Source organism: Pagrus pagrus (genome assembly GCF_965226575.1).
Source record: "Pagrus pagrus genome assembly, chromosome: 8".
Classification (NCBI taxonomy): domain Eukaryota; kingdom Metazoa; phylum Chordata; class Actinopteri; order Spariformes; family Sparidae; genus Pagrus; species Pagrus pagrus.
Genome location: NC_140192.1, coordinates 18,426,223 through 18,439,662, shown reverse-complemented (window position 1 = coordinate 18,439,662; position 13,440 = coordinate 18,426,223). Strand labels below are relative to the sequence as shown.

Here is a 13,440-nt window from a genome sequence, read left to right as displayed (position 1 = left end):
TTGCAGATAAAAATGTTCTTGATTCCCCCACCTCCCAACTTCACCCACATAGATACTCTCTCTCTCTCCCACACAAACACACTGCATTTCTGTTTCCAACTTTGGGGAAAGATCTCTTGGAAACGGTTAAAATAAAGTCTAATTCTTTATTTCCATCCCGAGCTGCAGTTCATACAGTTTGTGTTTGTGTTTCAAAGGGCATGTCGTCTCTGTTTACACACCACAACATGTGTGCAGAAGACTCAGTCTGCAGGAATGATTATTCATGTCACAACATCTTAAACAGAATGAGTCCAAGCAACTAAAGTGGATGACTTTTCAAATTTCTTTTCCAGAGCAGGTGGAAAGTAATTGGCCAGCACTGGCTGTTGTAGCAATAAATAATAATTATTGTATTTCAAAGAAATGTGTAATACATTATTTATTTGGAGTAAATAAGAAATGAAGACACACATAAAGAACATGGTGACAAAAAAATGAGAGTAACGGCAATATATACAGAATGACAATACAATACTCGTCACGAAGCAATGAAGGAAATGAGAAAAAAGATGAATCAGCGATGTTGAAAATACAACGACGAAAGACCGATGGGAAAATGATTTGGCAAACAAATCAGCACTGTTTGTATTTCAAAGTGCAGCATGTCGTGTGGGTATATTGGTGTGTGTGTGTGTGTGTGTGTGTGCGTGCGTGCGTGCGTGCGTGTGCGTGTGTGTGTGTGTGTGTGTGTGTGTGTGTATGTGAGTCAGTCATGAGAGAAATTGACACAAGGACACAACAAATACTACAAAATATCTGGCAGTCAATAACACTGATAAAGGTTTTTCTCCCCCACTTCTTTAAAAGATGGTTCAAGGGTTCAGTCTTGGTCTAAAGGTCGACGTTAGAGTTAGATTTAGGTTTGACAAGTACAAACATTTATCTGAATATTAACATCAACATAATAATAGACAGTCACTGTTCTTAGAAATTGTTCAGCAGGAAAACCCTGTTAAAAACCACAAACTGTGTTTTTACAATCTGTTAAAGAAATAAAAGATCATTAGTGAGTGAGCTATAGACGTGCTGGTTCAGTAGGTGTATTTTTTCACTTTGGTCAGAGCCAGGCTAACTGTGCTTTCAGTCTTCATGCTAAGCTATGCTAACCACTTTCTGTCTGTAGCTCCACACTTACTGACTTTATAGAATATAGACAAAGCTCCCTAGGCTGAAAAGTGAAGCCAACGCTGAATGGCCAGCAGGGAGCATCCGACTGGTTTCAGCAGCACCACCCTTGCATCCAAATATGGTCACTTCTGGCTCCAGAAAATAATATGGCGAGGCCCATAATGCCAAACAAAGCCTGCAGGACCAGCACTGTGCTTTGAAGACAATTTTCAATATTGGCCAAACTGTTTTTACAACATTACGTGACGCACAGGCGCCCATAAGCTAACATTGTGGCTGTAAAATCGTGGATGCTTTTTTTAAAGCATCACACCCCCTACAAAATAACTCGTTCACTGTCAGAATTTGGTGACAGGCGTGAGATTTTGCTTTTATTTTATGAAGCTTTACGGCTAAAATTACAGGCCAGGAAATGTCAATGTCAACAGGTCCTCACAAGTATAGAAGTGTTATCGTGTATGTGTGTTTAAGCATAAGCATGGGCAGTTTATGCATGTGTGGAAATCAGGGTACATTTGTTTTTATGTGCGCATACACAGACAAGTGTGTGTGTGTGTGTGTGCAACATAAACTGGCTGAGTCAGGAAATGCTGAAATGACGAGAGAATGACACATAAACACTGATCGAGGAACTTCATAACATGTTTGTCATTGTCCCACAGCCGATATCATTCAACTCAGGTTACACACACACACACACACACACACACACACAGGAGCAGGATACTAGCTGGATCATATATCCGTATTCAAGCTACATTTACACAGGAACTAAACATCTGCGGGGAGAATTCAACGATTTCACGCAGCTAGAGGCTGTTATTCTCTGTCTTTTCAGTGTGTGTGTGTGTTTGTATTTGGCCTCTTTGCTCCAGAGTGAATAATGACAGCTCTTGTGAGGATTTTCATTTCATTTCACTTTAATCAGCGGTAGTTGTGTATGACCAACAACCACCAGGAGGCATCTGGCACTGACTCCTCTACTTGCCTGACAAAAAACAACAAAAACTCACAATTTCATAATTTCACTGAACTGTTACGGTAAAGGACTGCCGTCAGTACAAAGTGATACAACAGATGTTTTCTTGCCTGACCATCCTGCATTTATAATTATAATGGTACAATGTATATGAACAAAGGGAAGCTGATCAGATTACAACCTGTTTGTGCAACCATGAAAGGTAAAAACGGAAAAGGAAGGAGAAGAAAGTTTAGTTCCCATGTAAACTGAGCCAGAAGGGGCCACATGGGAAAACACCTTGTTTCACTGACACCAAATATCTCAACTTTTTCTACCTGCCAAGGTTTTATGTGAATAGAGCAGAAAAGAATAAGACATGATTTTAAATTGTACTGCAACGTCAAAGAGAGCAAAAGGAAACTCTCCAAACAAAGCTGGGTAACATGTCACTGATCAAAGGTTTAAATGCTCACACACACTCTCACACACACACACACACACACTGCACCCTGTCCTGCCATCTGATTGGCTGTGACACGAGAGACTAGGAGGCCCAGCAGACACTCCCACAGGCAGGTGAAGTAACAGAGGATCAGGCTGCAGGGTCAGCTCACCCTGCCTCTCAGTTCTCGTGGCAGAATACAGACAGACGTGTTTTTGTTGGTAAAAACTGTTTAGCGTGATGATAGAACAGTGTGTGAGCCGGCAGACCTCGCAGGAAGATGCCAGGAAGGGAAACAGAGGAACTGCAAAGCGTGAGGACAGGGATTATCAGTGAGTTTGTGACTGTAAACCAACTCTAAGAGAAGATTTTTACATTTAAAGCAATATGCTGGAGATGATGGTGTAAGTTGTTGTTGTAATAGTAGTAATAGTACTGTTAGTATGCCAGTAGTAGTAGTAGTACTTGCATGTTGGCATAAGTTGTAAAATTAGTTCAAGTAATAGCTGTTATGATATGATTGTCAGTGCTGAAAGAACCAGCTGACAGGCCATTTGATTATAAAAGATAATATTAGTCCTTATCTTTGTGTAAAGTCTCTTGACCTTTAACATATCTTTGAACAATAAATGTCAAAGATATGTTTAAGGTCATGAAGAAATGGAGTTCCCATTAAATAGTTTGTCCACCAGAGAGCAGAGAAAAGATTATTTTGTGTAAGAAAATAGGAGAATCAAACAATCAAATGTTTGTTTTTTTATTCAATTATATGTTTAGGTTAAAAAAAAGGAACATCAGCTGATTCAATTATTGGACTCAAATATCTATATACGTATCACTGTCAAAAATTCATTGTGAGTCAGACTATAATATCCATATTTGTCATTACCGTATGTGTCCATAGTGTCTTAACACTTGGAAAGGTTTGTGAACGGTTGGTTAACGTTACTATAAAATACCATGCTGTTAACAAGATTCAGTTTAGTTCTTATAACTCTCATTTTCTCCGATATCATTAAGTGGAGAATGGATTTAAACCCACACTAAACCTCAATTATATACACTACAAGATTCAGTTACCTCACTGATAATTAAGAAGATATTGATCCTGATGTTTCCTTCCATGTACTGTGCATCCATTCTCTAATCTCTAGCTGTTTCTGTTGCTGCTAAAAGAAGTATTTTGAATAATGTTGCATCATGTCAGACTGTTGTTTTCTTTCTGTCTGCAGTTCAGACTTAGAAAACATGGAGGAGCGGCTGAGATATGAGAAGATGGTCAGTGAGTCTCTGCATGCTGATCCGGAACAGGAGCTCTCAGGCAGGAGGAAACCACCAGCATTAGTCAGGTAAACAACAGTGTCGCCTGCTTATTATATATATATATACATATACATGTACATATATATATATATATATATATATATATATATAGACATAGATATATGCAGCATATGCCATTATGTAAGGTGTAATATAGCTGTTAATTTGACGTTATAGCAGTTGTGTAATAAGTTAATTGATTTTTCTGCCTGCAGATCAAAGACCTTTGACCACTCCCTGCTGACACAGGTCCAGACAGAATCAGACCCCAAGTTAGAGAGGAAGAAATCTCACTACAGCCAGGTGAGCGTTAAGTAAACTCTGATACGTATTTTATTACACCTATAAACATTACAGCATGAGGTCGATCAGGAAGCTGTTTTTCCAGCTGAATGATATCAGATGTCATTTCTGCTGTCTGGCCTTTTTTTTTATACCAGTTGTCCATTGATCCTTTATTTCACAGTAACTGATATTGATGTGCAGATTTGATATTAATGATTTTTAGTTAAAAAAAAAAATTGGACATTCAAAACCTTAACCATTGCCAAGTCTGAGTCACTTTTATAGCTTCTCAGTTATAATCAATACTCACATTGTGTCTTCCAGTGGGTTTTCCATGCGTACACAAGCATCATTCAGCAGTCAGTGTGACCATGTTACTGTATCCTAACTCTGTGTGCTGTGTTTCAGCTTTCTAAGAGCAACTGCCAGTACCATAAAATATTTAAGGAAATCAGCAAAGAGGAGCAGCTCAGACAGAGTAAGTCTTTAATGATCACAACTATCCTCTCCACCTTAAATACTGAATGAGGGATTAGATAATAGTTGGACATCTGATACCTTAAACACTAGATGATGACCTGAAAGAAAGGTTCATGTTTTTTGAAGTCTTAAAACAGGATGCACATGGCTGCAGGCTGGTTGTGAATAAAACATAACACGATCTTTCTTGGATCCCAACACTGTATTTGTCTTTTCTTTTCCCCCCCATTGAACTAAAACTTTTTTAAAAAAGAAGTATTTTGCAGTTTTCCCTCAGCAACCTGATGCTTCTTACGTGTTTGTCAGGTTACACCTGCGCTCTACAGAAAGACATCCTCTACCAGGGACGAATGTTTGTATCTGACCACTGGATCTGCTTCCACTCCAAGGTGTTTGGCAAAGACACAAAGGTATCGTAAAGTGGGGCAGAGTGTACTTTTTGTGTGTGTCGCTGGGAATACCGAGCTGCAACATTGCTGCTGAAGTGTAATCTTAAGCTTTCTGTCCCACGCCAGTATCTCAAACACAGGCTTCAGTGTAACAGATTGAATGCGTTTTCTGATGATGTACGAAGGCTGAGTGTTATCACGGCTTTGTGGTGAATAGTGATGTGCCAACAGCAGCAGGTTTGATTTGATGAGAGATGTCGGCCTGAATTATTAACAGAAAACTGTCAGCGGAGAGCACAGATGACAAGAAACAGTATTTTTTATCAAAACGCATTTTGTAGTCATCCACTCGACACTCAAGAACATGTAAAACACGACAAAGAGGAGGTTAGTGAGGTGAAACAAGTACAAGACGTTCTTTTAACTTCTTATCATTTTATTGAACTTTGTATTTTACTTCCATAGTCCTTTGAATTTGCAGATATCTAATTTCCAAGAGACTCCTGGACAACAAGTCAGCACAGTTTAAACAAAGCGATTTGTGATAAACAAGACCAAGGAAAATTAAAACAAACAAACAAAACACAATATGAGGTTCATACATGGTGTGGGTTCAGTGGGTGGGAAGCCAGTGAAGGATCATGTACCCTCAGGGACTGTAGGACCAAGGATATCAGACTTTATGAGAAACAAATCAGTGTTCTTTGATAAATATTTCAGGAATAATATGACAGAAGATTTTGTACCTACTGGTTACTTGTGGAACAAGCTGTCAAGCTGCTTTATTTTCCATGCCAACCACTAACATGCTGATGCTAGTGTCCTAGGAGCCCTTATTCAGGAGATGTCTTGTATCAACTCATGTCTAATGATGACTAAAGAAAATGCCACATATACTGCACTACTGCACTGTACTTCTCGTTTTTCTTCTGCAGCAGAGTCAATCTTTTAAAGGAGTCTCTGTAACACTGTCTTGCAATTTACATGAACTTATCACTTTTTTATTAGCCATATGTGAGCGTTTTTTAACATGATGTGAAAAATGAGACCTTCCCCGTCTCCCACGGTTACCGATACAAGCCTGTGGATGATGTGTTATGTAGTTGTAGCTGCTGGACTGTGGATTTCTTTGTGAAGGACTCAGGTCAGATTCACCGTGACACTCCAAAGGATGTCATTTTATGCAAATTCTCCAGTGCCTCTCTCTGATCAGCTAACAGAGAGCAACAGCAGCTAACATCAGTTCAGCCATGGAGTCCGCTAACTTCTAGCACAACACGGCCCCTTTAAAGGTCAAAAGTCAATAAAGTTTTGAGGCGGAGTGAGCTGCTGAGTCTGGAGGTCTTCTCTCATATAAGGCTGCAATAGGTTTATGACAATGCAATCAGTTTTAATGAATTCTACTTTGGTTCTGAGAAATAAATGGTATATCATCCTGGTGGTTTGTCTGTCCCAGATTGCCATCCCGGTGATGTCCGTCACTCACATCAAGAAGACCAAAACTGCCATCCTGGTGCCAAACGCTCTGGTGATCGCCACCGCAAACGACAGGGTGAGAAGGACCCTGTTTCAACATGATTTCATAGCTCACACATGGACACTTGGCCTCATACGCTGTCAGCAATTCCTCCTTTAAAATCAAACTCATTACCTGAATTATTTGCCTTTTTGCTTTAGAGCTTATTCGTCCAACATAACAATACTACAGAAGTGCAAGGGCTAATTTTCTGTCTATATAAGTTTACAGTTTAATAACTTTGGTCAGTTCCTGAGCCACGTTAGAGGACTAGCGCCCAGTCAACACTATCAGCTCCAAAAATTTGTCACACACCAAAAAAACCTGTAAACTTGACAGTTGTGTTTTCTGTTGCAGTACATGTTTGTGTCGTTCCTGTCCAGAGACAACACCTACAAGATCTTGATGTCCGTCTGTTTTCATCTGGAGGTAGGACAGACTTCTCCCATGTAGCCATACCTTTTTCCTTACTTACTGTGAGAAGATCACCAGTAGAAAACCTAAATGCATATTTTTAACACACAAGTAACTTAAGTCAGAGATACATGACAATGATGTTTAAACCAAATAAGAAATAAACTGGCAACTGAGATGTGTAAACAGCTCGGTGTTTGTTTGATTGTTACATATAACCCGTGCTGGCGTTAATTTCACTACATACTCTTTTAACACCGCCCAGCTGTATCTAAATGAAAACTTTGAAACTTTTTCGAGCTGTGAAATGTGCTGTATCTGATTGTATGTGGTATGTTGGTGTGCAGGAGAAGAGTCCATGCAGCAGTCCGATCCCCTCCTCAGCTGAGATCAGCTTCAGAGGTCAGAGGTCACCTCTGCCGCCTCGCTTTCCTCTGGTAGGTCAGAAACATCCTCCCCAAAATCACTTAAACAACACAACAGTGTGCAGCATGATGGATGTACTACTGATAATATGCATAACTCAGCCAGTCACATCACTTTTTGTATTGCTTATATAACAAAATATGTGATTTTGGATGTTCTTCCCAGTCAGTCTGATGTTTTGTATGTAAATGTTAATGTGTTTATTAACCCATTGAACTTCAGACATCCTTCTGACTTGTGATCCTTACACCTAACAAACATGCAACAAGATGTAAAAACTAGATTTTAGGCGGTCAATAAAAAAAAAAGGGTGACGTGATGTCTGTGCATCTGTGAAGAGTTTTCCAGGTGATTTCAGCGATCTTGATGGAGCAGTCAGGCAGAGGAGGCAGGAGATGGAGGAGAGCAGCAGCTCTGACTCCCAAACCCACGACTACGAGAAGATTGCAGGTATCACAACCAACCAGGGTAGCTAAAAATAATAACCAAAGGTTCATATTTTTTAGGATATGTCTCATGAGACTTCTAGCTAGCTAGCTATTAAAAAACTCAATCAGCTTTTACTAAATTAACAAACTCATGCATCCAGGCTTTCAAAATATGAAGCAGTTTGAATTTCAGTAGCAGAAACGGGGACACATATTCAGCATTGCACTAGGTGTCGAGGACTATTCATTACACTGCCTGAGGAAAGCTCAAGAGAAAAGATCAAGAGCAGAGGAAGTAAAGCAGCAGGACACAAACCACTGTTAAACTACAAGGGGGGAAAAGATGGCCATTGTTTCAGTCTCCAGTGGAGTTCATTTAACAGCTGCCACTTGTAGGTTTCCCAGGGCCGATCCAAACTGAGGGCACCGCTAGATGGCAATACCAAAACAAAGCCAGTGTCTTGTTCAAGCAGGATGAAATATATCCATATTCTTATGGTTTCTTCCATCCTGCAGAGTTCCCTGTTCCTCCGTTTCTGGATGTGGTGAAGCACACGGACAGCTCAGCTCCTCCTGAACATGCGGACCATCAGCACAAAGTGAAGAACCAGCATCAGAACCAGCAGAGCTCAGACAACAAGCAGCACGACACACACCCCACTGGTACGCATATAGTCCTGTCTGGCGTATCAGCTGGAGACAGTATGAAGGAGCTGAGAGGTTTTGATGAAGTCTGTAATCCTCCAGATTAATGTTGGTTAAACAAACTGATTATTTCATCTGTTTCCAGGCTCGGAGCTGGTGACCGACAGCAGGCCTGCCAAACCATTTTCTCTCAACACTGTGCTGTTTGTCTACCTGTTTCTGTGAGTTTACAGCCATTCATTCATTCATTCATTCATTCAATCATCTATTCATTCATTCATTCATTCATTCATTCATTCATTTGTTCATTCATTCATTCATTCATTCATTCATTCAATCATCATCAATCTTCATTTCTAGTATGTGTGTGTCTTCTCAGAGTGTGTGTCCTGGTCCTGTCTTCCTGTTACCTGGCCTTTAAGATCGTCTCATTGGAGCAGAGACTGACGACGCTCGGCTCCATCAGCGAGTTAACCCACCAGGAGTGAGTTCACTCAGCTTGTTCAGAGAGTCGAGGAAAACCACTTGGAATCGTAGAGATCACATAAAGCAGTTTGAAAGAGCTCAATAAACATCATTATTCAAAGTTTTGAATGATGAGCGAGCCACAGTGAGAACAGCTCTGTTCCAAGGCTGAATTCATTTGTTATTTGCGAGATCTCAAACATCAGCGAGATGTTGAGTGTAGTTTCTTTTGTCAGGAAGAGAATCTGGAAATCTGCACCTACTAGTTATTACAGATAAAAGTATTAATGCTCACACTACAGCCACAAGTGTTTCGTTTCCCTCAAAAGTGACAAAGATCTGATGTTTTCTAGCGAAGTGTTAAAAGCCAAAAGGTACCTTGAGGCACAGTGTTATAATGTGGATCATAAGGACTGCAAAATACAAGACTACACGATTGAGCTCTTTATTTTATTGATCCTGGTTGTTTACAGAAATGTCTTTCTTTTCTGAAGATATTCAAACTTTGTCCTCTATTGTTTGATTTTCCTAGAAATGAATTCCTGCAGGGGAGTGACGTGAACACAGAGCTTTTCTCTGAACTGCTGACTATCAACCTGATGAAGCTGGAGAAGGTCAGTCTGTCCTTCTGTGTCTTCCATGTAGCATTTAAGATAGAGGAAGAATGTATACCCATTACCTCCCTAATTTCCAAGAAATCTTGTTGGTTTATCAGGTTTGAAATACAAACAGTTGCCAGGGCAGAAATTCGGGGATTTCTTGAACAAAAAAGTTTTTTTTCAGCTTTATAATCTCAATTATTGCAAAGCACACAGTCGGTAAACTTGTGTTAGGGATGTTTTCACCTCGCCAGTTTCCAGAGAGCAAAGTGTAACCAGAAGCTTGTTGCCATTAATCAAACATTTATAGTCAGTGATCTGTTCATAGAGCGGCGTGGACGTCATCGGTAAGAAGAGCTTATCTCTCATCCATCAGTCTGCGCATGGTGTGTCTGGACAACATTAACATTTCAGGCTGACGTTCGTCTCCTGACACAGAGCAGCAGGCGACAGTCTCATCAGCAAAAATGTATAAAGGCTCAAAATTGGCTCAGATTGTAATTGAGGCTGTATCCACTAGATCTAGCTGCAAATGTCTTGTTTTCTATATGAAAAATAGGAGCCTGATAGAAAAAAGCAGCTGGGGGAGAAATAAACCTCAGGGGGCCGAGACAAATAACAACAGGGAGGATGGAGCTCAAGTTAGCTAATCAAGTGAAAGAAGAAGCAAACAATAAATTAATAAATAAACAGAATACAGAAAGCCAAAGAAAACAACAATTTATGTCACCATGAACATGAAACTAAAGGGATAGTTCAACATTTAATGATGACGATAAGATTGATATCAATCTCACGTCTGTGTTTGGTTTGGTGTAAATAGTGCAAATACTTTAAGGTTCTTGTTTCTTATCTATATTGTTGATATTGTTTCTACTGCTTTTCTACTTATATTTTTATTTCTTTTTTTACTTATTTATTACTACTGTTTTATTTGTTGCTCTCTTGTTTTGCTATCCCCTTTGCTGCTGTAATATTGCCCTCGTTGTGTGACTAATAAAGGATTATCTTGTGTCTGACAGTGTGGAGTTAACACACGTTGTCTGTTGTTCCAGGTACAGAAGAACCTGCAGAGACTGCTGGATGAAGCTAGCTGAACGTGCTGGAAACCAGTATATTATCTGGGAAGTTCTGTAAATAACCTGTAAATATATAGTTTATTATAGTGGATGTTAGAACCTGACAATACTGAGATGTATTGGACTGATATGAAAGCCAGGAAAATGATGATACAGTAAATACTGGTGAAAGTAACTCAACACCGGACTAAAGAGCAGTGTTTCACTTTGGAAAATCTCACGTGTAACCACACCAAACAATGAGGTCATGTGTACTGACACGATAGAGCTCTACATCACTGCAGCGAGGTGAGAGTTAAACAACTGGAGGTCAGTAAAGACAAGATTTGGAGTGGATCTACCAGCTGTAATTACAAACCAACCTGTGATTAACGTTTCATCGCCTGAACAGGAATTGAACATTGTGGTAGAATTCTAAATCTAATATTGTAACTGTATTTTTTTAGCAAAAGCTGTAATATTTTAAAGACTCTGACCTTCAAGAGATAACTTTTTGAACACAGTAATTAGAGTTTTCTCTCTGTTGTATTGTCTTTTAGCTACAGTTGCTGCATTTACTTACAAAGCAGTGAAAGGTTGGACATTTCTGTACACGTTGGATTAACTCAGGCCTGCGTGTGTTAAGAGTAAAGTGCATCTGAGAGATCAAGGTTAAGTTCTCAGCGCTGACGATCACACTGATGTTCTGGGTCAACTGAAATAGCAAACACAGAAATGTGTTTACATGATGACATTTTGGACTGAAAACCAGCTCTGGACTTTGGCCCACACTGACTTGGCTGGAATTGTTTTCATAGATAGTGTAGATACACAACTCTTCCTCATGTTTACGTCGTGCTGCCTAAGAGTTTTACGTACTGTCATATCCAATGTGGAATAGAAATGCATTAAAACTACAGCGCAATATAGGAGTTAGACCTTTTCCCACTGTGGGGACTTAACAACCCTGTAATCTCATAAAGTGGCTTTAAAACGTACTGTTTTTTGTTCATGATGGTTAAATTAACTGTATGTATTGATGCATCAACTTGACATGCAGCTGTCCCACATGTGTTAACTTCCTGAAGCTACTTCTGATTAACGAACTGTCTAGCAGAGATTCATACGACTGACTGTTACAGACTGTGATTTGTAAATATTATAAATTATAATTAGGAGGTCTTCACAAAAATGTATTGACTTGATTTTTTTTCCTCTCTTGGGGAATAGAGTTTTATTTTGAAATAAAGTTTTATTTTTGCTGTTATGTCTCTGCTTTTTGTTTTCTCTTTGTTATATATTTGCCACATTCTGTGTTGAAATGCTGCCACCCGAGGGAACATTTTATTTGTTACTGTTTAACAGTTACTACCATTTACTTTATGCTATTTAGGTCATATGGGAGTTACTTTGCCCCAGTTTGTGCCTCTGATGTAAGAATAGATTCAGGTCAATAGATCAAACAATAATTAACCAGTGATGCTTGAGAAGCCCAGAATGAGGTGCAATTTGGGGAACAAATTGAGGCTCGGGAGCTAATGGCATGATCTGACCAGCTCTCCCTCTGATTGGCTTACCCTGATCCTAACCAATCTCACTCCTCATGCCTAAACGTAACCAACCCAATCAATGAAGGAAGCGAGTACTAGCCAATCAACGGCAGCATAGGGTGGGTCGATACTTTGCTACCTTGTGAAAAAAATAAAAATTGCCTACCACACCACACGAAGGCAGGAGCAGTTACTCCAGAAGAGTTGAAGTCGAGTCGAGTTTGTTTATTCAGCTTTGAAATCAATACAACACATTAATTTACACCTAAATACATTTTAATAAATCATTTAAAAGAAGCTCAACCACAACAAACTAGAGCAAAAAACTGATCTGGCAGTCGCTGCTACTCTAATGAGCTAACATTAAGATTATTACATTTTTAAGTAGGAATAACTTTGCTGTCTTTATCTGTTGGATTTAGCTTCGACCTCACAAACTAAAATACAAAGATGTTAATTAACCAACACACACACATTAAAATGCAACACAATAGACATGTAGTGAGAATGAAACAGGCCCTCAATAAGTTGATTTGTTGCTGAGAGTTTGAAGAAGACATTGAAACCTCAATGATATAACAGCCAATCTAAGACAATTAAAAGAAGAACATAATGAGACCCCGGTCAGTTTCACTTCACTGATTGATTCCCAAAGTGTTTCTTGTAATCCTACCCACTACCCACCATGCACTGGGAGGTTTCTAAGGCGACCCTGACAGTCAACAAACATGGCAGCTGCTGCAGGGAGCTCACACCAACATGAGTGAGTACTGTTTCTGATTTTTTTCACTGAAAAGCAAACTGTCAAAACCACATTAAAAATGAATTCAGATGTGATGGGAACATTTTTACTCCAGTTTAAATAACTCAGTGGTTTGTTGTTTTTATCTGTTGGCTGTGATTCTCTTAAACCTGGAGACTTCTGCGGCTCAACAGAAGAAAATGCAAATTTGACCTTTAGCTAAATATGAATGTTTGATTACTTTGACGGCAGTGAAATCTCAATTTCTGATTTGTAGAGCGCACACAGCCTCACAGCTCTTCTCCAATATGCTTTATTGTTTGACTACCTCGGCTAAGTACAACACTGAAAACAAACTCTGAAATGCAGCAAAGAGATTTTTTAGGCTTCAAGTGATGGACGTAATGAAGCCAACATTGTCTGACACTGTCTCACTTTAGTCTCATATTTACCCGCAAGGCGATCCAGCTCCCACATCCCAACGTTTTCAGCACGACATCCCATGATCCCCAAACTGTATGTGATGCCATGGAAACAGGACATGAAG

General features: G+C 39.5%; 2 protein-coding genes across 3 annotated transcripts in view; both read left to right on the top strand.

The window, feature by feature from the left end:
* The first annotated feature begins 2,741 nt into the window (after window positions 1-2,741).
* On the top strand, window positions 2,742-11,863 carry gramd2b (GRAM domain containing 2B). Of its 2 annotated transcripts, none has more exons than XM_084359759.1 (14): window positions 2,742-2,905; window positions 3,806-3,922; window positions 4,112-4,199; window positions 4,590-4,659; window positions 4,968-5,071; window positions 6,507-6,602; window positions 6,924-6,995; window positions 7,328-7,417; window positions 7,745-7,856; window positions 8,351-8,497; window positions 8,625-8,700; window positions 8,859-8,963; window positions 9,477-9,558; window positions 10,599-11,863. In XM_084359759.1, the coding sequence occupies exons 1-14, from the start codon at window positions 2,814-2,816 to the stop codon at window positions 10,638-10,640; spliced, it is 1,293 nt and encodes a 430-aa protein (XP_084215885.1). In that variant the 5' UTR covers window positions 2,742-2,813; the 3' UTR covers window positions 10,641-11,863. The 2 variants fall into 2 exon arrangements, with proteins under 2 accessions (XP_084215885.1, XP_084215886.1); XM_084359760.1 differs by lacking the exon at window positions 2,742-2,905 and adding an exon at window positions 2,910-2,977.
* A 1,016-nt stretch (window positions 11,864-12,879) lies between these two features.
* The window catches only part of LOC311261272 (uncharacterized protein), a gene marked incomplete at its 5' end in the record, with an annotated part of 1,157 nt that continues 596 nt past the window's right edge, over window positions 12,880-13,440 (top strand). The window contains 2 exons of the mRNA XM_084359764.1: window positions 12,880-12,914; window positions 13,353-13,440. The exon at window positions 13,353-13,440 is cut by the window's right edge and continues 21 nt beyond it. Coding sequence (XP_084215890.1) covers window positions 12,880-12,914; window positions 13,353-13,440 — 123 coding nt within the window. The remainder of the gene's footprint in view (window positions 12,915-13,352) is intronic.

What these genes read in the sequence shown, in the direction of transcription:
- gramd2b (XM_084359759.1), top strand. Translation starts at nt 2,814, where the DNA reads ATGATAGAACAGTGTGTGAGCCGGCAGACCTCGCAGGAAGATGCCAGG. An exon ending in AGAGGAGCAGCTCAGACAGA is followed by an intron (nt 4,660 to 4,967) that starts GTAAGTCTTTAA and finishes CGTGTTTGTCAG; the next exon opens with GTTACACCTGCGCTCTACAG. An exon ending in TGTTTGGCAAAGACACAAAG is followed by an intron (nt 5,072 to 6,506) that starts GTATCGTAAAGT and finishes TGTCTGTCCCAG; the next exon opens with ATTGCCATCCCGGTGATGTC.